General features: G+C 42.0%; 1 protein-coding gene across 1 annotated transcript in view; it reads left to right on the top strand.

Annotated features, from left to right (window-relative positions):
• The window catches only part of LOC142104529 (neural-cadherin-like), a 90,648-nt gene that overhangs the window by 33,571 nt on the left and 32,342 nt on the right, over positions 1 to 24,735 (top strand). The window contains exons 10-17 of the mRNA XM_075189249.1: positions 11,556 to 11,726; positions 12,450 to 12,622; positions 15,122 to 15,289; positions 16,932 to 17,181; positions 17,268 to 17,395; positions 18,143 to 18,329; positions 22,583 to 22,726; positions 24,007 to 24,290. Coding sequence (XP_075045350.1) covers positions 11,556 to 11,726; positions 12,450 to 12,622; positions 15,122 to 15,289; positions 16,932 to 17,181; positions 17,268 to 17,395; positions 18,143 to 18,329; positions 22,583 to 22,726; positions 24,007 to 24,290 — 1,505 coding nt within the window. The remainder of the gene's footprint in view (positions 1 to 11,555; positions 11,727 to 12,449; positions 12,623 to 15,121; positions 15,290 to 16,931; positions 17,182 to 17,267; positions 17,396 to 18,142; positions 18,330 to 22,582; positions 22,727 to 24,006; positions 24,291 to 24,735) is intronic.

The following is a 24,735-nucleotide window of genomic DNA, read 5'->3' as shown; positions in this document are numbered from 1 at the left end:
TATTAGAATGTTAATGCCTAAAATACATTTTTATAGTTGCTCGTGGTTGCAAACACATGTTATAGCATGCATACGAGACTGTCATCACTACTGATCAAGACTTAGACTAGCCCTGTAACTGGAGCAAGAGATACGGCGGGATTAGGGTTAGGAGTTAAGGTTAGGGTTAGGAGTTTACAAGCTGGACCCGGCTTGTAAAGGTAAGGTTACCCTAACCCTAACCCGTAAAATATTACTTACATTGGTTGAACGGCATCCGGGATTGTCCATCGGCGCTTTAAGAGGAGTCGCGTTTTGACGTGACGTCATTTTCCTCAGTCGGAAACACATTGGGTTGTCACATCACTTCATCTGTGTCATCGTAAGTTCTTTTTTTTTTTTCCAGTTTGGGGTAGTAGTCTTCAGATTTGTCATGTCGTTGTAGTCGCTATCAGGGTAGTCAGTATCGTTAAATGGAACTACACACCTCTAAATCGATTTAAAAAAAAATTCATCTTTGATCTACATAGTTAAATTGTAATAGACATTTTGTGGCACAACAGGCAACGTGCGGGCTTATGTTTGATTTTATAGACTAAGTGACCAACAACACTCACACTGCAGAGTATAGGAATAATCATTACCAATGACGATGGCTTCTATTTATCCTCCGCTCTCAATTCAACTGCTATACATGTAATTCGTGATTTTTAAACCAGTGCCCCTTTAAACCAGCTTCTTCCAACAGCTGTTGTCTCCTCGCCATCCGCAGTGCCAACGCTGCAATCAGCATGACCTCGAAAGTGCTTTCACATCAGACAATGCCCTGACAACTGGGAATCTGGGATGCCCTTTTGGTACCAGACCAGACTGCTTGGTGTGAAGAATAAGATCAAACGTAAACCACACAAAATGCTGCCGCCACATGAGCTAATCTGGAAATATTTTACAGAGAATTTCGGCCACTTTTAATGTGTGTGCAGATCAGAAATGGTTGTGATGTATAGTGATAAACGGGAGACGGTGAATCGATTTAGGTTTACGACAAGAGCTTTAAAGGATAATTCCACCTTCAGGTGACTTTAATATACCGGCTTCTATATAGTGTATTCAAGAAAGGAGTATGGAGAAACCATTCATAATATACACATTTATTTAAGTAAAATTTTCAATATTAAAACATGGCGATTAGTGATATAAATGTGGGTTTTAAATCCTCATATACCATAGCACAAGGGAGAGTCCATGTTTGGGCTGTATTAAGTGAAAAGGCAGAATACAGAGAGTCACCACAGCATTTATAGAATTACCAATTAAGAAGAATATAACATGGGCCCGGGGCTGAAAATTATAAAGGTCCTATTGTGAGACGTGCCGTCCCACCGGAGGTGTGGCCAGTGATGTGTGGGTGTGGCCAGCTGTGTGGGCGTGGCCAGCACCATGGAGGGCATAGCTTGCACTTCCCTCCAACCACCTACATCTCCCTCCCATCCTCCCTTATATAAAGAGAGCACCACTAACTGGATCACACATCATGCATGTAAAGAGAAGAGTGGAAATAAGTCCCAGCTGTCTCTCATGCCGGGACAAGCTCCTGGCTGATCGGGATAGTCCCTAAAATCAGGACTATCCTGATGGAATCAGGACAGTTAAGAGGTAAAGGTATGTTATGTTATTGACCATTGAAGACATGGTTGCTTATTTTTATTTATAAAGTGCTTTAACAGAAACATACATGAAAAATGCTTGAATCTTTGTAAATATTTGCATAAATACACTGTATCTATATTGATCCTAATATATAAACATTCACTGTTCATTTTATTAGGTATCTGAACACCTGCTAGTTAATGCAAATATCTGATCAGCCAATCATGTGCGTAAAGGCATGCAGACATCAGGGGCAGGCTGGGCTGGGGGGCAGGGGGGGCAAGTGCCCCCAGGGCCGGTCCCATAGTGGGCTACCTTGTGCTGGGTCACTGGGCCACATGCATTTATATTTCTTTCAAATGTTGCTAACAAGCTGCTGAGTTGAGTCTTGCCCCCCCCCCCCAGGCTAAAATTTGCAGCCCCCCCCTGGCAGACATGGTCAAATATTACTATTATAGTTCAGACCAAACACCAGAACGGAGAAGAAATGTGATCTCAGTGACTGTTACTGTGGAATGATTGTTACCTCAGAAACTGCTGATCTCTTGGGATTTTTACACACAACAGTCTCACAGTTTGCAGAGAACGGTGCTCAACACCAGAGCGAAAGTTCAGTGGGTGGAAACTCCTTTGTAATGAGAGACGTCAGAAGAGAACGGCCAGCGTGGTTCAAGCTGACAGGAAGGTCACAGTAACTCAATTAACCCTGGGTGGTGTGCAGAAGAGCATCTCTGAATACACATCACATCCTACCTTGAAGTGGAGGTGCTACAGCAGCAGTAGACCACACAGCACCGTTGTGACCGCCACACAATACACAGCACCGTTGTGACCGCCACACAATACACAGCACCACTGTGACTGCCACACAATACACAACACACTTGTGTCTGCCACACAATACACAGCACCCTTGTGACCGCCACACAATACACAACATCCTTGTGACCGCCACACAATACACAGCACCCTTGTGACCGCCACACAAAATACAGCACCCTTGTGACCTTCACACAATATAGAGGGCAACCTTGTGACCTTCACACAATACAGAGGGCAACCTTGTGACCGTCACACAATACAGAGGGCAACCTTGTGACTGCCACACAATACACAGGGCAAACTTGTCACCGCCACACAATACAAAGGGCAGCCATGAGACCTCCACCCAATACAGAGAGCAAAATATGATTGTGCAGTTAATGTTTGAGAGCGTGATTATCAGCTGTTGGTCATTTTCATACCTTCTAACACCTCAAATGGCCAAAGGGGAATGTATAAAATTTGTTATATATATCTATTCTTTCCTCAAGTGTTCATACATCTAAGTAGACTAAGTACAAATAGAGAAACACAGTTACCTGTCAGTGGCATCAGGGTATAATATACATTGAAAAAGTTGGTAATTTTGTGTTGAGCGCCGCTGACCTCCCTCTGGGACTGGGTAGAAATTAGTACAGTACGAGTCACACACAGCCTCTGTAGGCACAGCCCCCACCCCACTCAACAACAGGCAGCAATTGCCTGCCTGTTGCTCTCCAATGACAGGACAGGCCCCTGGTAATCAGGGCAGCTGCCAGCCGTCCACATCACCACCCCGCACTGCTTATCACCCCAGTAAGGGCACAGTGATATGGAACTTACAACTTGGCACCTAAGACTGGAGGAATACATCTGAGTAACATTGCTGATTTGGAACCCAACCTACCTACAATAAGGACTTTAGCTGGACTTCCCGCTTAAGGACACATTGGTCTTTTTCCTTCATGATAACTCAATGTTTTTAATCTGCATTTATAAATTATCAATTTAGAGATACATTTACTCATACATGTGAATGATATCTTATAGTGGGTATATACCTTGTGTTCTATAGACTGCTTATTATTGGATTGTCTATTGCAGCAGAGACACTTATATCTCTCTTATTCTGTGCAGCACAGACCTTCAGATGTGTTTATTTTAAAGGAAAATTCTATTTGACTAAATGTACTGAGGTCACACTCACACCTACTCCTAGCCACACTGTGGCTATAACAAGAAGTGAGCACTCACCCTTACATGACTCTGCGGCATCAGCTATCCTCCACTCACACAGAGACATAACCGTAACTCGTCAGAGTTATTTATATATGAGTATATGTCTTGCAAATATGTCTTTGACTCACTCCCGGGTTCTCCTTATGATCGTATAAGACGGGATCCTTCATGACACATAAACTGCCTCATTCTACTTAGATGTTTTACAGCTATTTCAGGCCATCCCATTATATATTTAAAATAATTTTTGTTAGAATAGCTTTTGAAAAATTGTCTCATACTGAATCTGAGCCCACTCTCCCCAAACCTTCCCCTTCTTCCCTCCTCCAGTTTTAACCAAAAATAACAAAAGAGAAACACATCTAACTTAGTGCTAAGAAAGTTACTGCTGGCTGTGATAGAAAAGTGTCAGAGCACGCAGAGCATCGCAGCTCGCTGCATATGGGCCCCGTAGCAGCAGACCGGTCAGAGTGCCCATGCTGACCCTTGTCCAACACTGAAAGTGCTTACAATGGGCATGTGAGCGCCAGAACTGGACCATGGAGCAATAGAAGAAGGTGGCCTGGTCTGATGAATCACATCTTTCTTTTACATCATGTGGACGGCCGGGTGCGTGTGCGTCATTTACCTGGGGAAGAGATGGCACCGGGATGCACTATGGGAAGAAGGCAGCCGGCGGAGGCAGTGTGATGCTCTGGGCAATGTTCTTCTGGGAAACCAGACCAAGTACACCCCCTTCATGGCAACGTTATTCCTAATGGCAGTGACCTCTTTCAGCAGGATAATGCACCCTGCCAAACTGCAAAAATTTTCATTGTTTGAGGAAGGTGTTAAATTTGTCTCTTGTTGTAAGGGCTGGTCCTGTATAATTGGGGCACCCTTGTTCTCCATATTCAACTCAGTGAACTGTGCCTGAGACAGCCGTATCTCTGCTGGGGATTGGAGAGCTATTAGCTGAGTAACAGAAAGGAGTAAGATAACTCTGTCCAGGTTTGAATACACAGTAGTAGAGGCTCTGGTTTGATTTTGCAGGTAACCTTACTTTTAGTATCTTAGATGTTGCATTAGTCTTTGATGACATTGAGAAGCTAGGCTCATTGATGGCATTGAGAACAGACTGTGTGTTAACAGAGTAAACAAGCTGGCTCTGTAGGCTGATGTCCAGGTTCTCTGCTCACAGCTAATGGTGAAATCGCTGGTTTGAACCCCCAGACAGTCTTCTTTTAACTACCTTGCCTGATGCACCAGGATGAATTATGACACTGAGCGGAGTTTCTTACATAAGTTTCAGCTGGCTCAGAGGACTAGTAACCTGGTTCTCTGCTTACAGAGATGCTTGAAGTCTTATTTCAAATACACAATCAGCTGTAGCTTTTGTACCTTGAATTTTACACCTGGCTTGTTGAAGACATTGAGAAAAGTCTCCCCAAGCTTGCTTACACAGAAGCTATAAATGTTACCTGGCTGGGGAGTCAAACACAGGGATCCATATACATCATAAACAGATCTTATATCTATTAGGCCACCAAGCGAGTACATGATGGGTGCTGCAGTGAGACTTCTATCAATGTCATCAAGGGGCCTGGAGCAAAACCAAAGGAGCTATAAATGTTACCTGGCTGGGGAGTTGAACACAGGGATCCATATACACCATAAACAGACCTTCTATCTACTGGGCCAACTACTAACTCTACCCAAGTTGGAATACTCAGACAGTAGTAGAGGCTCTGATTTGATTTTACAGGTAAACTTCCTTTTAGTATCTTGGATGTTGCACTAGTCTCTGATGACATTGAGAAGCTGGGCTCATTGATGGTATTGAGGAAACTCTTTTCACATGCTTGGTGACATTTAGAAAATTCTTACCTCCTAAATATACTGTGCTGGGTCAACATCTCTACTAACATAGATGTTGAAGTCCTGGTTTATGTTCCCCCAGACAGCATTCTGTTAGTACCTTGGATGTTGGTCCAGGCTGGTTGATGACATTGACCATAATCTGCCTTCATATCTAGCAAACAAGCTGGCTCTGTTGACTTGTGTCCAGGTTCTCTGTTTGCAGCTAATGGTGGTTTCTCAGGTTCAAACCCCAAGACAGGTTTCTTTCAGCTATCTTTCCTGATGCACCAGGATGAATTATGACACAGAGGAAACCTTGGCTCAGAGGACTAGTAACCAACTTGTTTGATGGTAGAGGTCTTAGTTCAACTTCACAAACAGCTGTAGCTTTTGTACCTTGGATTTTACACCTGACTTGTTGAAGACATTGAGATAAGTTTCCGTATTTTCTTACACAATACGTGGGCAGCATGGTGGCTAAGTGGTTAGCACATCTGCCCCACAGTGATGGGGCCATGAGTTCAGTTCCTGAATAGGGCCTTATCTGTGTAGAGTGTGTGCCAGTTAGGATCTGATGTGTGTTGTCTGTGCAGTGCTGTGGAAATAGGGATGCTATATAAATGATGATGTTGGCTCAGATGAGTTAGATCTAGGTAATGTCAATATGTATAATGTCAATATGTATAATGTCAATATGTATAATGTCAATGTCAATATATATATGTCTTTGTCTTTGTCTTGTGGACTTGTCTGACTCATGACATTGAGGAGTCTTTATGAAAGATAGTCTTTAGTCATATAAGTTAGTGGGCAAGTAGTAAAGTGCTCATTGGACAGAAGAGTTCCCATCAATATTGAGAAAAGTGTAGTCTAGTGAGAGAAGAGTAGTGGCAAGTTAATAATGTAGGAAAAGTGTAGTATTTTTATAAAGTAGCTGTAAAAAAATTTCTAAAACCCCACAGCCATGTTTATTTAATAATGCAGGACAAACAATTTAACCCATCATCACTTACAAGGAGAGAACCCACTGAGCAGGATGATGACATAGAAACCATCAAGCCTGTCTGGGGAGTCAAACCAGGACCTTCCAACATCACAGTCAGCAATCTGGCTACTAATCACCTGAGCCACCCAAGCCAGTACAAGATGGATAGCATCAGTGGGTCTTTTATCAATGTCATCAATGGGCCTAGACCAAAATCAAAGAAGCTATAAATGTTACCTGGCTGGGGATTCAAACACAGGGATTCATATAGACCATAAACAGATCTTCTATCTACCAAGCCATCCGAGCCAGTACATGATGGCGGGCAGCAGTGGGTCTTTTATCAATGTCATCCAGGGGCTTGGAACAAAATCAAAGAAGCTATAAATGTTACCTGGCTGGGGAGTCAAACACAGGGATCCATATACATCATAAACAGATCTTCTATCTACTGGGCCACCAAGCCAGTACATGATGGGTGCTGCAGTGAGACTTCTATCAATGTCATCAAGGGGCCTGGAGCAAAACCAAAGGAGCTATAAAAGTTACCTGGCTGGGGAGTTGAACACAGGGATCCATATACACCATAAACAGACCGTCTATCTACTGGGCCAACTACTAACTCTACCCAAGTTGGAATACACAGACAGTAGTAGAGGCTCTGATTTGATTTTACAGGTAAACTTCCTTTTAGTATCTTGGATGTTGCACTAGTCTCTGATGACATTGAGAAGCTGGGCTCATTGATGGTATTGAGGAAACTCTTTTCACATGTTTGGTGACATTTAGAAAATTCTTACCTCCTAAATATACTGTGCTGGGTCAACATCTCTACTAACATAGATGTTGAAGTCCTGGTTTATGTTCCCCCAGACAGCATTCTGTTAGTACCTTGGATGTTGGTCCAGGCTGGTTGATGACATTGACCATAATCTGCCTTCATATCTAGCAAACAAGCTGGCTCTGTTGACTTGTGTCCAGGTTCTCTGTTTGCAGCTAATGGTGGTGTCTCAGGTTTGAACCCCAAGACAGGTTTCTTTCAGCTATCTTTCCTGATGCACCAGGATGAATTATGACACAGAGGAAACCTTGGCTCAGAGGACTAGTAACCAACTTGTTTGATGGTAGAGGTCTTAGTTCAACTTCACAAACAGCTGTAGCTTTTGTACCTTGGATTTTACACCAGACTTGTTGAAGACATTGAGATAAGTTTCCGTATTTTCTTACACAATATGTGGGCAGCATGGTGGCTAAGTGGTTAGCACATCTGCCCCACAGTGATGGGGCCATGAGTTCAGTTCCTGAATAGGGCCTTATCTGTGTAGAGTGTGTGCCAGTTAGGATCTGATGTGTGTTGTCTGTGCAGTGCTGTGGAAATAGGGATGCTATATAAATGATGATGTTGGCTCAGATGAGTTAGATCTAGGTAATGTCAATATGTATAATGTCAATATGTATAATGTCAATATGTATAATGTCAATGTCAATATATATATATGTCTTTGTCTTTGTCTTGTGGACTTGTCTGACTCATGACATTGAGGAGTCTTTATGAAAGATAGTCTTTAGTCATATAAGTTAGTGGGCAAGTAGTAAAGTGCTCATTGGACAGAAGAGTTCCCATCAATATTGAGAAAAGTGTAGTCTAGTGAGAGAAGAGTAGTGGCAAGTTAATAATGTAAGAAAAGTGTAGTATTTTTATAAAGTAGCTGTAAAAAATTTTCTAAAACCCCACAGCCATGTTTATTTAATAATGCAGGACAAACAATTTAACCCATCATCACATACAAGGAGAGAACCCACTGAGCAAGATGATGACATAGAAACCATCAAGCCTGTCTGGGGAGTCAAACCAGGACCTTCCAACATCACAGTCAGCAATCTGGCTACTAATCACCTGAGCCACCGAAGCCAGTACAAGATGGACAGCATCAGTGGGTCTTTTATCAATGTCATCAATGGGCCTAGACCAAAATCAAAGAAGCTATAAATGTTACCTGGCTGGGGATTCAAACACAGGGATTCATATAGACCATAAACAGATCTTCTATCTACCAAGCCATCCGAGCCAGTACATGATGGTGGGCAGCAGTGGGTCTTTTATCAATGTCATCCAGGGGCTTGGAACAAAATCAAAGAAGCTATAAATGTTACCTGGCTGGGGAGTCAAACACAGGGATCCATATACATCATAAACAGATGTTCTATCTACTGGGCCACCAAGCCAATACATGATGGGTGCTGCAGTGAGACTTCTATCAATGTCATCCAGGGGCTTGGAACAAAATCAAAGAAGCTATAAATGTTACCTGGCTGGGGAGTCAAACACAGTGATCTATATACATCATAAACAGATCTTCTATCTACTGGGCCACCAAGCCAATACATGATGGGTGCTGCAGTAAGACTTCTATCAATGTCATCAATGGGCCTGGAGCAAAACCAAAGGAGCAGTAAATGTTACCTGGTTGGGGATTCAAACACAGGGATCAATACACACCATAAACAAGTTTCCTATTGACCGAGCCACCAAGCTGGAACATTTGATACAGATATGGAGAGACTTTTCTTATGAACTTCATTAAGCCTGTCGTAGCTTTTAATAAAAGTTAGTAAATGTTACCTGGTTGGGAATTCAAACACAGGGATCCATAAATAGACCACCCATGTACTTGGCCACCAAGCTAGAACATATGTTACGGATATGCAGAGACTTTTCTCATGGACTTCATCAAGCCTGTTGCAACATGAAATGTGCTAAAAAGGAAGTCACTTGGAATTCAAAGCAGGACCTCTACTATTACTGTCCATGGGCCCCTCACTACTAGTCATGTGAGCTACCTTATACTTTCTCAATGTTTTCAATCATCTGCTGCAATATTCAATGTATTAATGTGATACCAGATGGGATTCAAACCAGAGCCTCTCTATCACTGCAAGTAAAGAACCAGGATACTAGCCCAATAAGCTATTTCTTTCTTTAAGTAGGACACAAGACTTTTCTCACAGTCTTCAATTAGTAACTTTGTATCAGTAATAGGCCATGTTTCTGAACTGCAAGTCCCAGCAAACTCAATAAACCTTTATTTGACCATCAATGAAGAGAGACACAACTGAAGTCCTCTATTTCTCTGACTGCAAAATCCTTTGGTATCTGATTATCTTATATTTCTACATCGGTACCTTTAGAGCTTTGAAACAATGGTGTCAAATCATTCAGCTCTGTGGTGGGGTTTGTACATGTCAAGGTCTATAGGATGGGGAAGGTGACAAGTGATATGTGGAGCGATGATGATGATTTTGGTGTGGCTCATGTCTCCAATAGACAAATCGCGGCTGGGGGCAGTTTGTGGTAGTAGTTAAAGAGAGACCTTTGAGGCCTCCTCACATTTGGGCAGTTAGTGAGAGAGACAAATATTTAAGTTAGGTACAATGAAGTTATAACTTCGTTAGATACAAACCTGAAAATACCTTACGAATGTCAGATATTATTCTATAAGATGGACACAAAGGGTCTGATTCATTAAGAAACGTAAATTCCGAAATGTGTCGTATTTTGCGCATAAACGTTCTGCACATGCTCAGAAACAAACCATGCGCCAGAGACTGTAGGAACGTCCAATTCATCTTCGAGCGCAAAGGACTCTACTACAGACTATAATTTCAGGGGAAAAACGGGGATGGAAATGGGCGTAAGCACGTAGTCACTGTACAGTAAGGGCGCGCCAAGCTCGAGCGCAATCGGCATTGTCAGACTCAAGCTTTGGCCATCTCTAAGGCACCTGTTTTTCTGTTGTATCCCTTGCACCAGCTACAGGTCGGGTGTAAGTGTCGATAACTAGTGATGACTGCTGTGTAGGCAGCTAGAACATGTGTAGGCAGCTAGAACATGTGTTTGCAATCAGGAGCAGCTGTAAAAATGCATTAATAACATCATAATAAATGAATTTTACAGAAATTTTTATTTTATACATTACACATATTTATTGATGTATCCTGCAGTGTATTGTCTGTTAGAGCAGAGCAGACCTTGTCACACAATACAGAGGGCATATCTTACCTTCTAACACCTCAAATGGCCAAAGGGGAATGAATAAGATTTATTATATATAACTATTCTTTCTTCAAGTTTTGATACATCTGAGCAAACATTAAAATGCAAATAGTCAAACACAGTTACCTGCCGGTGGCACCAGGGTATAATCTCCATGGAAAAATATGATCCCTATGCTAATACACACAGACCAATCACACATGTATATTATCTCACATATCCCCTGTTAAAAATAAATTGTTCCTACCTGTTGTGTTGAGCGCCGCTGACCTGTCTGGGACTGGGTGGAGGTTGGTACAGGGCGAGTCACACACAGCCTCTGTAGGCGCATCCCCCACCCCACTCAGCCCTGCGATTGGCTGCCTGTTGCTCTCCAATGATGGGGCCGTCCCCTGCAACCAGGAAGCCACCAGCGGTCCTCATCACCACCCCACACCGCTCATCACCCTGAATCCCCCGCCAACGACACACGACAGGTGCCCTCACAAAAAAAATATGTTTTCTTATCTTCCTGACTGGCCTGGGCCTATTTTTGTGGAGAAGCCTCGGGCTGCAGCCCCATCATCACCATTGTCAATCCAACCCTGACCTATACAGTATATTATAAAGTTACATAATATTGCGCAGTTACCCAATAACACAACCAAATTGACATTATTAAGGGAATATTGTATGGATAAATCATTTATCTTCTGGTGTTATTCCTTGTCTTTATACCCCATTATTAAATCTGTGTTTTATTAATAGGTTTTATGTTTTGTTTAACTCTGCAGTGACCAGCGGGCAGGGGCTGGCTGGCATTTTTTAGCTGGGGGGGGGAGGGGGGGAGCGAGACTCAGCTCAGGTAGCCCCGTGACCCAGCCCAAGGTAGACCATTATGGGACAGGCCCAAGGGGCAGATGACCCCGTCACCCAGCCAGCCCTTTCCAGTGGCGGAGAAGCCATGACAGGCGGCATCTCGGTGATTAGTCACCGTTGCCTCTTTCTGCTGTTTCTCTTCCGCTGCAGGGATCATCACGACGCTGCAGAGTTTTGATCGTGAAAAAGAGAAGGAGTACCCACTGACCATCAAAGCCACGGACCAGGCCACTGACCCGCTCATCGGGCTCTGCCAGATGAACATCGCCATCCTCGACCAGAATGACAACGACCCCAGCTTTGAAAACAACCGCTATGAATGTAATTAAACCTCGTTGGGTCATTGGGTCAGGGATCCACATTTCTTTACAATAGATGTTTTAGTATTTACTTTTCGTAAAACCCATTAAAGCAGCAATCCCATGAACAAATGAGATGTGTTTTGTTTTGTAGCATGAACCACTCTGGTGGACTATAAGAATAATGTCGATATTTATCATTTTCCTTGGTTTGTTTCTTCAAACTGCTATTAATGCTTTGTAATCCTGCACAATGTCATGTGACTTCCATGGCGACCACAGTCACATGGCACATGATGTAGTGAGAAGAAAGGCTTTGGAACACCCCTTTGAGCTCCGTCTTGCTCTGTATACTCTAAAATCCACGTCTACCTCCTCCCCCCTCAGCCTTCACATGACATGCTGAGAGCTGAGAGCCTGTGTGTGACTGGCAGCCATACTGTGCAGCCTTAAGAGAGATTTTGAAAAGGAGATAATGACAGATAATAAAAATGACAAATACATCCCTAAAAGTTAATTAACTTGCCATTTAAGTAAAAAGAAAAAAAAAACATTCTATGTGGGATTGCTGATTTAAGTAATTAGTTGATGCTATTGAAAGAAATCCTCTTTACATTTGGTTTCAGTGTCCTTTACACAACTTCAAAATATTTCTTAAAAACCTTTTCACAACAGTTTACCATTAACTTTCAGGTGTGTTCAAGACAAAGCAGATGACAATTCTCTCTTTTTTCTTTTCTCCTAGATTTCCTAAAGGAAGACACACCGGTGGGGACCAGCTTCCTGCGTGTGGCTGCTCACGATGAAGATTATGGTGTTAATGCGGCACTTACTTACTCTGTGGCGGGAGACGAGCAACCAGTCTTCCAGATTAACAGGACAACAGGGTGGCTGTACGTCAACCAGCTTGTATCACGGGTAAGGTATCTTTTAGATGTTCACAATGGTTGAACGTAATCCTTCTCCTCTATTCTTCTACTTATATAAAATAAGGGTGAAAAATGTTTAGGTCTTTTTTTTAAAGATGAAAAACATTATTTGATGGAATAATACTTTTTCATCTGTTAGATAGTCTGTCAGGACTTGTTAAATAGACATAGGGAAATTACCATCAGCAATTCATGCCACGTACGTCTGTTCGTACAAAAAACGGAATTTCGTCCTTTAATAAGTCATCCCGTAAAAGTCTCCTTCCAACAAACGTTTGACTTCCTGCAATGCTTTGTCAAGGTAACAGGAGATACATTTATTGGCAAACGCAAACCCCCCAAAAAAAACATGTGCATCGGGCATACACACGACCGTATTCATCAAGGAGCAGATGTAAAGATGCGTCTTGGTCCGCTCTCCTCTAACAGACAATACACTGCAGGATACATCCAATACATCATCATTAGGTATTTATATAGCACCACTAATTCCGCAGCACTGTACAGAGAACTCACTGCCCTATTGAAGCTTACAGTCTAAATTCCCTAACATACACACACAGACAGAGAGAGAGAGAGAGACTATGGTCCATTTGATAGCAGCCAATTAACCTACTAGTATGTTTTTGGGATGTGGGAGGAAACTGGAGCACCCGGAGGAAACCCAGGCAAACACGGGGAGAACATACAAACTCCTCACAGATAAGAAATATAAAGTCACAAAAGAATGCACAGAAAAAAAACTATTCAGTTAATGTCACCTGCTAATAACATAGTCATTAATGACAAAACATTTTAAAAAAAGTGGTTTTTGTTGTGTTTTCATTCAATGAAACACATTTATTAGGTTGTTCTTAATGTCTATTGTACATAAAATAAATTATTACAGTTGCTCCCAATTGCAGACATATGTTCTAGCTGTATACACAGACTTCATCTCTAGTAATTAGCACTTACACCTGACCTGTAGCTGGTGCAAGTGATCACTTAGAGATGCCCAAAGCCTGAATCAGACACTGCTGCGTCCGCACAAGCTTGGCACGCCCTGACTGTACATTGTCTACGTGCCCAGTCTCCTCCTCGTTCCACCCATGAAATCGTAGGCTGTAGCAAGGGTCCTTTGCACTCTAAGATGAATTGAATATTGCTGCGTACGGGCCGGTTCTGGGCATGTCCAGAACAATTGTGCTCATAATACGTAAAGTTTCACCAGTAATGATTCAGACTCACTAGAACATCCACAGATTCCACAACTATGAATACCACGTGCATCATATCTCAACAAAACGTGAAACCTGCTTTGGAAGTGATGGCTGTGCCCCAGATGATGGGCACCAATAACTCGGCACAGACTGCTGCCAGTAAGATAGTGGGTACAATAACGATATGAACTGAGAAAAACATTTTTGTATTTTAAATGTTGTTAAGATTTTTTATATAAACTTTACAACTTCCCAAACTGTCACAAAACAAGAGTAAGAGTTGAGTGTGGGGGGGTAGGGGGGTTAGGTGAGGGGGGGGGGGGGTAGGGGGTTAGGTGGGGGGGGGGGTAGGGGGTTAGGTGAGGGGGGGGGTAGGGGGTTAGGTGGGGGGGGGGGGTAGGGGGGTTAGGTGAGGGGATTCCCTTTGAAATGACAGAATGCAGAGAGACATGTTTGCAGATGGAAACATTTGCCTGAGGTCTGTATGTCTTTATTTCCTGCACCATGTACCCAGTTGGGATTGTCTCTGGCTCTGTGATTAGTAGCTCTTGTGACAGATAAAGACACATGTACAGCACAGACAATTCTAGTTGCAGATGATTGTTCCACGCTCAGGGGCTGCAGGATGATTTATCATCTCACAGCTGGTGGCCGGGTAACAAGAGACTTCACTGGGTTTTTTGGACAGTTCAGAGCCTCTGTCGAGCTGTCGTGTTCGGTTTCCTCTACAGCCAGATGGGGATCACCTAGCGTGGCTTCTGTCCTGCTCCCATCCCTCTGGTCACTGCAGAATGATCTTCTCCTTCTGTATTCTACTGCAGAATTAGGCAGCCCTCTGGGAGTTGTCAAACTGCCAGATCTGAGCAGGGCATGATGGGATTTGTAGTTCCACAACACCTGGAGAGCACCGGAAACTTATACCTCTCCTATGGCCATTTTATGAGTGTCTCAGAGTGATATCGTAAATTGCCTTACACTTGTGTATTTGTTGTCAATCAATGACCAGAGAAAAAATAAATTACTGTTTTTATTTTCTCCTTTTATGCAAAACACCTGATAAATAAACATTGAGCAATGTGAGCTAAGTTCCGCTCATCAGAAACAACATATTTATTTTAAAGGGCTCCTCTGTCGAGCTCCGCGGACTGCGCACAATACGACAACTTGAACCGTCTTTGGAAACCACTTTGCCTTCATTTAAAAAAAAATAAAAAATGTCTAATCCACAAAGACGCTCTTTGGTTGAGCTTGGCCCAGCTTATTGAATTATTTTTGTTTATATTCAGAAGTCCTTAATAACGGAAGAAGTGATTGTGACAGATGGCGGGAACAGGAGCACGAGGGTGGAGGTGGTTGTTCGAGTGACCGATGCCCAGAATCAGCCCCCAGCATGGGAACAGGATATATATGAGATCGTCATACCTGAGAATACCCAGAGAGATACGCCTGTCGTGGTACGGAATGTAATATCTCTGTCTGTTTATCACATATATTTATGGTCACATGTTCTCCGCTAATTAACAGTTCTACACATAACTAGGCAGCACAGGTATAGGCACCTGGACAAGAAAAGGCGATAGCCACGCCCTGTTACCTTTAGCCCCTCCCATTTATTTCTCATAGCAAAATATAAGGCAGATTAAGGTTATGCAAACACTGAACTTGCAATATTACAGCTTGTAGTACCAGGCTGATGCTGGTTTCTGAATTACATCTGCTTACGGCCTCTATAGAAGTAATGGTCCCTCTATACAGCGTTGGGGAGCTTCGAACATTCCCGGACGATATAGGAACTGTCTGTACCCTGGATATGATGAAAATCTTACATATATTTACTTAGAATGTGCAGAATCACAGAGGTGACAACATTTTGGAGGATTAACCTCTTTGTATTCTAAGGTGGCTCGAAGACTTGAAAAAGGAGGAGAAACCTGCAAGAGGTTACCTGTTGTTCTAAGTAAAATGGGAAATTTCAGCAAATCCAATGTGTTGTCCTTCGGTACACGGGAACACAACAATCTGGACTATTGGTTTCAGTATCTGCCACAAAACTGGCATAGGTATAGGTAGTGAATGCACCAGTGCCCCCAGCACTGGAGGCACCGGATGTGGCGATAATATGTTACGTGGGCTCAGAGGTGCTGGGTCCTTTCCATTTCCCTGAAACAGTAGAACAGCCTGTTAAGCGGTTATTGGAGGCAGTGATGCTATCACTGCACGGCGCTCCTATGAGTTTTCAATATCCCCTGAGCAGGTCTCCAGTGTCCCCTGGACAAGCCACAGCAGTCCTCCCGTGTGCTGGGGGCCTAAGGAAGTGTTGCTTAGCCCCTGACTATCATTTTGCTACCACAGGGCACTTTCCCATAACACAACGTACTAATTAAATGAAAGAGAGATACTGAGAACTATCCTACAATTCATGTCCAGCACTTCACACCTGTCTGAGAATAATGCACTTTATTATGTCTTGTTTAATGCACACAAAGCCCACCAGGAATAGAACAAATACAATGATACAATGACTGTACAATGCTGATCCCAGCACTGTGTCACCTTAATGCTGCCTCTAGTGTACGTTACTTTCTGCTGTTTATGCGCTAACTAGGACTAGATTTACCGGCAGGGAAACCGGTCACAGGTCCGTGACCTTCAGGGGGGAAGAGAAAACGTTTAATGTTAATTTTTACTTTGTTTTGTCTTTCTTTGCAACTTGCTTTATACCAAACACTTATTTTGTACCCAGTAAATATAATGTAAGGAGGGGGGGGGGGGGGGGTGGTGTTGGATGAAAAGGGATGACGATGTGAGAGCACAATTCCTAAATTAGGGCATATTTCCTAAGTTCTAGCATCCATTGTGTCCGGGGAAGTACACACATTTCTGTATCCACATTAGAAAGGGCTTTTTAAGCAGCCTGTTGGACGACACTAATTTTTCTTAAAGGGCATCTCTACCCAAGGTTTATATTTCACTAATGTGGAGGGGCAAATACATAAATAAAATATGTACTTATATTCAGTAGCGTACAAATACATTTTGTAGGGTCCCTCATATACATAGCAATAATTTTGAGGTATGTCTGGCACCTCTGCGCAGGTCGTTAAAGCGACGTTACTCCATGGGGACCCCCGGGTGACCTACAACTTAGAGGAGGGGCTAGTTCCGGAGAGTAACATGCCAGTGCGCTTTTACCTGACCATGAACCGGGAGGACGGCTCTGCCTCCGTGCTGGTGGCCGAGAACTTGGACTATGAAACAACCAAGAATTTTATCCTGAAGATCCGGGCGCAGAACGTCGCTCCTGTCCCGTTAGCTGCTTTTACTACGGTCTACATTAACGTCACCGGTAAGATGGAGGATACCGGCGCCATCGTTCAACGCTGGGTTTTGGTGGTTTGAGTCGGGCACTGAATTGCTTTGTTGAACTTGCAGATGTGAACGATAATGTCCCGTTCTTCAGCTCGTCTATATACGAGGCCTCGGTGACCGAAGGGCTGGATTTAGGAACCTTTGTCCTTCAGGTTTCTGCGTCCGACCAAGACCTGGGTCTCAATGGGGAGGTAAGTAGCCACTATTAACTAAACCTAGATTTGTAAATGTACTTTTTGTATTTATTTATTTTTTTGTAAAAAATTATGATTCACAAGTTGGATCCTAGACCTGGTAATGACGACATTTTATCTTGCTTCATTATTTCAAAAGTTCATAAACCCCACCTCGGGGGTCACTTTAAAAAAGTGCAAACAAATCAATATTTTGGCGCAAATGATATTTTGTGACATCATGTTAACGTCTATAAATCATATTAAAACAAATGCCCATTTATATCGGTTCGCACATGGCTCAGCGCATCAGAAGGTTGGCGGTACTGGGGCCATTTCTACTGTGCTAGTCAGAGGACTGGTATAGATGATACAATTACATTTATCCCTGTAATGGAAAACTAATAATATGTGTTGCTAGGATACTGCTATGTCCTTCACTTAAATTACTAATAGGATCTGATGTGCACAGGAAAAGTGCATCCCCCATAATAGAACCATTACATTACATATTTTATTTCCTGTAAGTTCTTGAACTTTTCTGTGTATATATGTGAATGTATTCAGAGCACATTGTATTCTATTTTGCATTGTATTTTATGATTAGTGGCCCTATCACATATAACCTACTTATTGTAAAGAAGAAGAAAAAAAGTCTTTGTTGCATTGTACAGAATCCTTGCGTCATGTTGAAAGAGTTACAGTTTGCTGCAGTGTCCTGTACCGACCCTTCCTATGGTTTAATGGTTTAATGTCATCCTTCAGATCACTTATTCTATCCTGGAAGATCGTAGCGGTGACCACGCTCTGTTCCACATAGATCCCCAGACCGGCAGCATCTACACCGCGTCATTGTTTGACAGAGAGATGAAGACTTCTTACCTGCTGGAGGTAAAATCGTCTGATGGTTCAGAGTCCGCTCGCCCTGGGAAGCACGGACAGCCCAACTCTGGTACGTGGAAGAGCCGTCCGTTTTCCTAATAGGATCGTGTCTGATTTTATCCCAGTCAGGATCGAACTTAAAATTAAATTTTTTAGAATTTCACTGTATTTAGGTGTGTTTAATAGCCACCTATTGTGCTTTCCAGACTCACCAATCTGTGACATGCCTCGGTCTTTCAAGCTCTGGACATCTCTCAGCATAGGCAAACTGAGGGGGGAAGGGGTTCCTAGTGCCTGAAAACCCCCCTCCAAGCCTGGGCACTGTATAATTGAGGTGGCTGGATCCTGCCCCCGCTTCACACGGCTCTGCTTGAAAAGGGAGAGCTGCGTGCACCAAACAGTAGTGCACGCAGCATTGCCCATGTATATCATGGGGATAGGAAGAGTTGGAGAGCAGCCAAGCACTGTCTAAAATTATAGCCACGCCCCCATGCATGCTGGTCACGCCTACTGGAGGCGTGGTGTGGAAACCCCCCTCTACAAATCCTGTGTTTGCCCCTGCATGGCTGTATTTAAGGGGTTAATATTATACTGTACCTGTTTCCTAGATGAATACTGGCGCTGCGGAAACCTTGTGGCGCCTAACAAATAAATGATAATAATAATACTGCGTTTGTTGGAGATTACTATTATATTTATAGATGATTAATACTGCTTTTAAAATACAGTGTACTGAGTCCATATACTTTGTTTGCTATAGTTAGAGGTTATACCGTGTCTTGTTGGAAGTTGTACTAGGCAATGAGAAGTGGTCTGATAGGAGTTGTACACAGACATTGGTAACATTGTACTAAGCAAGATGTATATGTAGCAGTGATACGGTATTGGAGACAAGTTGTCTGCTCTGTATTTGTGACACCAGGATATCGCTGCGATCATTTATAGAAATTATGAAATAATCTTGATAACACAGCAATGGTCTATGGTGCACAATGTATTCATGGATTTATTATGTAACAATTAGAATTTCTTGTTTGCAATTCACTCACATATCACCTCTAATTTCCTGTGAGATATTGACACATGAATCCAGTTATTGGGAAGTGTAAGAAAAATTGTTACAAATTATTTCCTGTTCTAGTAAATCACATAAGATTACTGACAAATGTAGTTACACTACAGGAAGAGGCTCAGGGAATGGGTTTATATGTACTGGTCTTCTCGTATACGAGGAAATTCGCCGGGCCCTCTATAGGTAGCCATAGATGCTACACTTTTTGGGGTCAATTGGCTGCAAATCACAGCATGTGTGGTCCGAAAAAGACCTTTGTTCCTAATCAATTTCTGATATGGAGCGATCACATGTTGTACAAGATGGATGGTAAATTTTGTGTTAATGGGGCCCCGCACTTTCCGACTGTTCGGAGCAGATTGGTGACATACTACATCAATGTACCTGTATGGCCATTAATCTTCTGTTCTTATGGTAATGCAAGATGTTGAAGTCCTTGGGAGTGTGGGCCTGATTCATAAACAGATTGTGTGTTTTTTTAAAAAAACACAAATGTTAATCAGGTATACAGACGTCTGTATTCAACAAGGAGCGGATCTGAAGCCACGTCTGGTGATGAATACAGGTCTAGGCCCGCTCTGCTCTAACAGACAATACACTGCAGGATACGGCCACTAAATATGTGGAATATAAAGTCCCAAAAGAGAAGAAATAAAAATGAAATTATTGTCACCTGTTAATAATAGTGATTAATAAGAAAACATTTAAAAGAAAAAGTTTTGTTTTGTTTTTTTTTTACCATAAAATACATTTATCAGGATGTTATTAATGTCTACTGTACATAAAATACATTACAATACAATACATATATGTATTGTGTATGTATACAATACATACACAGGTAACTGTGTTTGACTATTTGCATTTTAATGTTTGCTCAGATGTATCAAAACTTGAAGAAAGAATAGTTATATATAATAAATCTTATTCATTCCCCTTTGGCCATTTGAGGTGTTTGAAGGTAAGATATGCCCTCTGTATTGTGTGACAAGGTTGCCCTCTGTATTGTGTGACAAGGTCTGCTCTGCTCTAACAGACAATACACTGCAGGATACATCAATAAATATGTGTAATGTATAAAATAAAAATTTCTGTAAAATCCATTTATTAGGATGTTATTTTAATGCATTTAAATGTGTAAACACATGTTCTAGCTGCCTACACAGCCGTCACCACTGGTAATCTTCTCTTACACCCGACCTGTAACTGGTGCAAGTGATATCGCCATTTTCATGCCTTAATGCAGTGTTGGCTAACCTGTGACACTCCAGGTGTTGTGAAACTACAAGTCCCAGCATACCCTTCCAGCAATAAGCTGCTATATATTGGCAAAGCATGCTGGGAATTGTAGTTTCACAACACCTGGAGTGTCACAGGTTAGCCAACACTGCCTTAATGAATCGGGTCCTGTGTGTTTTATAGCCTGGGGGGTGCTGTGAGCAGTGGGGGCATTTTTATTTTTAGATTTATAATTTTATACAGGGATCAAGTCAGAACACCCAAGCTAGATGTGTCCTTCCGACTAACTTAAATATCTGTATTAAACGCAGACAGTAGGTGATGTCTTGGATCTCCGCCATGCTTCAATAGTTACATATTAATCTATTGTCTTTCCTTACAGTGCAATCACTCAGCATATTTCAGACAGAAGGCACTTAGTAATTAATGATTGACGTAATTATAAATACACTAACACACAAACTTTCACGCCCTCTCAATTACCTCTGGACATGATAATAGAGCTCATTAATTAGTAATTACTTAATTAACTAGTGCATGTAAGACACATCTTGTGCCCCATCTAAGAGCGCGTCAGCACTAGGCTGCTAGAATTTGATATATAATTGGTTGCCATAAGCCTACATAAGGGGGAGATGAAATATAGCAAATCACAATCACATACAAATTAGGGAGAAAGGTGCCTATCTGTTTTCACTCTAGTGCAAATAGTGACACATCATGAGTAATAATTACTATTGCATTGGGCTGTAAAGAGTTAAAAAACTACATAGTAATATCAACCGATGATTAATTGATATTCTATATATTATAAATCCAGTTTAAGTAGATTGTGGAACGCAGTGGTTTTTAATGAAATTAATTTAATGCTCTTGGAAGCGGATGAGGTGGTTTTCATGTGCATTATAATGAACTAGTGAATTGGGCGATTGGTGCGTCTTATAACGAACTAAAAGTTTGCTGTACATGTTAGGAACTGGGGTGAATAGGGAAATTATAATGAAACAATAGGTGTTGGCCATTGCAATGAATTGTAAAATTGATGGTTATTATAAGGTAATGTGTTTCGGGGATTATGATGTATTGACATAAGATGGGTTTGAGATTTTGGGAGGTGATAATCAATGTAATTTTCTCTGGTGGGCTCTCGGCTGTTCAGTAGACACCCAACATTTTCCCCCTTGTGGGTGACAGAACAGTGAAAAATACACCCCTTTCTGCTACTAACCAAGGGGCTATGGCTGAGGAAGAGAGATTCCGAAAAAGGTCTTTCACCTTCTTAATGCTGCAGAAAACAAGTCACGCTTAAATGCTTTATTTCTACCAAAAGGATTTAAAAAAAAAAAATAATTGAAACAGTAATTCACAAGTCCTATCAATTTGAGGATATGAACTATAAAGAACAATGGGTGGATATTTTCTTAAATACTTCTAGTATGAGGTTGGGAGGGGGTGATTTTTTTGCCCGTGGCTTTATGAGGAAATAATGCTTAAAACGCATTCATCTTAAAGACGCTATTAAAATGGCATAACTGGAATGTATGGAGCATGTATTCCTGTAATGACATTACTAATAATAAAATATAGACTTGCAGAGTAAATCTAGATCACACTGGGCTGCAGGCAAGATAAATACTATGAATATATAATGGTGTTTAGCTGCAGCTATAGCTGTCTGAAACCGCTGAGGGTAGGAGATGTGGAAACTGGAGGGGAATTATCCTGACTAAATGGTATTATTGGGGCATTAGACCCAAAATAAAAAGCCACTGACATCAGAAATCAATTCTGCCCGTGTTATCTGTTAAAGGGAATTGATGCTGACGTTCGCTTCATCTTCAAGGGCCTTGGAATAATGTGGCTGTATAAATTGTTCCCAGCCCCGAGGGTTTGTTTCCTGTGTTGTCTGCATATTAGTTTTCATTTACCGCTCGGCTCGGCAGGCTAAGGAATTGTAGCTGACAGAAGTGGCTCATTCAAGTATTTTAATTTCCTGCCTCTTGTCTCTCTAGACACGGCGTACGTGCGCATATTTATCAGCGATGTCAATGATAACCAGCCGTCCTTCACTCAGAGCGCCTATTATGCGAGCGTGGATGAGGACCAGGATGTTGGATCCGTCGTGGTCACCGTGAGCGCAAATGACCCAGATGAAGGTAGCGGGAACCAACCTACTTTGTGTTGTTTTTTTTTTTATTTCTCTTTACTTAAATGGAAGCTTGTGGGGGTTAATAATCATAAAATTCCTTTTAAATGACAGAATGGCGGTCGGTCACTCCACACACACAGCTTCGGTAATATCTAGTATCAGTGCTTCAAGGTCAGGAGAAATCTGAAAGCGAAAAGGACTGAAAGGTCATCAGACACCTGATTGGATAAGCAGCAGCTCTCGTCCAATCAGGTGTATTCTACACTCTGAATGTCCCACTCAGTTTCAAATATCCTGCCTCTTAAGGTGGGAACATACTACAGGTTTTTCACCCGATTATCGGACCAATCACACGATAAACGTCCGTTAGGTCCGATATCGCATTAGTGTGTGTGCTCTCATGATCATGTTTTATCCTTCCAAAGCACATCGCATAGTTTGATTTTATAAACGGACTAAAGGTCTCTATAAACAATGGAACTATGTTGATCTAACTCTGCAGTGTGTACGCACTCACGACCAACAGTGTCCATAGATCTCCATAGAGTTTAGAGAGTCACAATCTTTTCAGCCGATGGTTATGACAGATGAAGAGCACAGATCTGAAGGTAAATCTTTTAAATCATGTAAGTGTGCACACAGGAATCGGCATGCTGATCAAGACTTTCAGTCGTTGGTAAAATCGTTAATGATATCGCATCGGGAGAAATTTTCTGTAGTGTGTACCCAGCCTTAGCCCCAATCCACCCAATCTTTTTAAGATCAAGTATGTCAATAACAGCAGAAATGTGGAGGGAAGAGTCCCGAAACTGGAGTTCTCTTTTGATACACATATCCAAAGATCCCCTGCACTAAAGAATTGTGGGTAAAGTTTTAATTTCGCAGCCTCCCAACCAGGTCTAGTCCGTTCTCTTTATTCCCCTTACTGATAGCCATTTGTGGATGGTGCCTGCACAATTGTAGAGTTTATTGAGCTGCGTTAGTCTACCCATAATCCCTTACAGCTGACTTCCAATCTTATTGGCCCTAGTTTGATAAGAAACTGATGGTCTCGTACTGCCTTGGAGCGTGTAAATTGGACCATTACTTATGAAGGTTCTTACTCAATACAATATTGATATATAGTTTAACACAATGTTTTTTCTGGACTTACACAGGAAAGGTTCCTCCACGGGTAAACCTGAAAACTTGAGTGATGCACGTTAAGATTTTATTTATTCTTTTTGTTGCGAGTACTTTTTGCTATGAATAGTCCAGATTTTATTACAACTTCAGAATCTTTTCTAGGCATGAACGCAAATATCAGATATCAAATCACAGCGGGGAACATAGACGGGGTTCTGGATGTGAACCCAGAAACGGGATCCATTATAATTGTCCACCCCCTGGATTATGAAGGAGTTAAGGTGTATGTCCTCACGGTGTTGGCATCGGATGGGAAGTGGGAGGATTATACCACGGTGACCGTCAACGTGTTGAACCAAAACGACGAAGCTCCGGTCTTCTCTCTGAACGAGTACCGAGGAATTGTAACTGAGGAACAGGCTGAGTTACCAACATTCGTGCTGCAGGTGAGGCTGCAAACCTGTACAGGCCGTTTACTAACCTAAACATCGCCATTACGTATAATTTTATTCATGCTAGGAATGTAAAGTGAGGTGTTGGGGGAAGTAGTTCATCATAAACATGATGGAGTTCTCTAGAAATATGTCTTAATGAGCAATAGTCCCTGACAATGTCTTCATTGTCCAACACAAAGGAACAAGTGTTCAGTACAACTTCTCCATATTTATGTCTATCTAGAGCTGGCCGACTTACTATCGGTTTATCCCTGAAGAGTGAGCTTAACTCCTGGCAACTTTGAACCATTCATCTCAAAAATTCATATAACACGTTTTTATGGTTACTTAAAATATTCCAAAGTTGGAAAGCTCCTTTAATTTTGTATATATTACATAGTGATTCCAGCTATCGTCTATGCATTTAGCCAGGTCTTAATATTATCAGATAGAATTG

Source organism: Mixophyes fleayi, chromosome 10 (assembly GCF_038048845.1).
Source record: "Mixophyes fleayi isolate aMixFle1 chromosome 10, aMixFle1.hap1, whole genome shotgun sequence".
NCBI classification, from domain to species: Eukaryota; Metazoa; Chordata; class Amphibia; order Anura; family Limnodynastidae; genus Mixophyes; species Mixophyes fleayi.
Note: the sequence above shows the minus strand (reverse complement) of the source record. Positions and strands in the feature narration are given on the sequence as shown.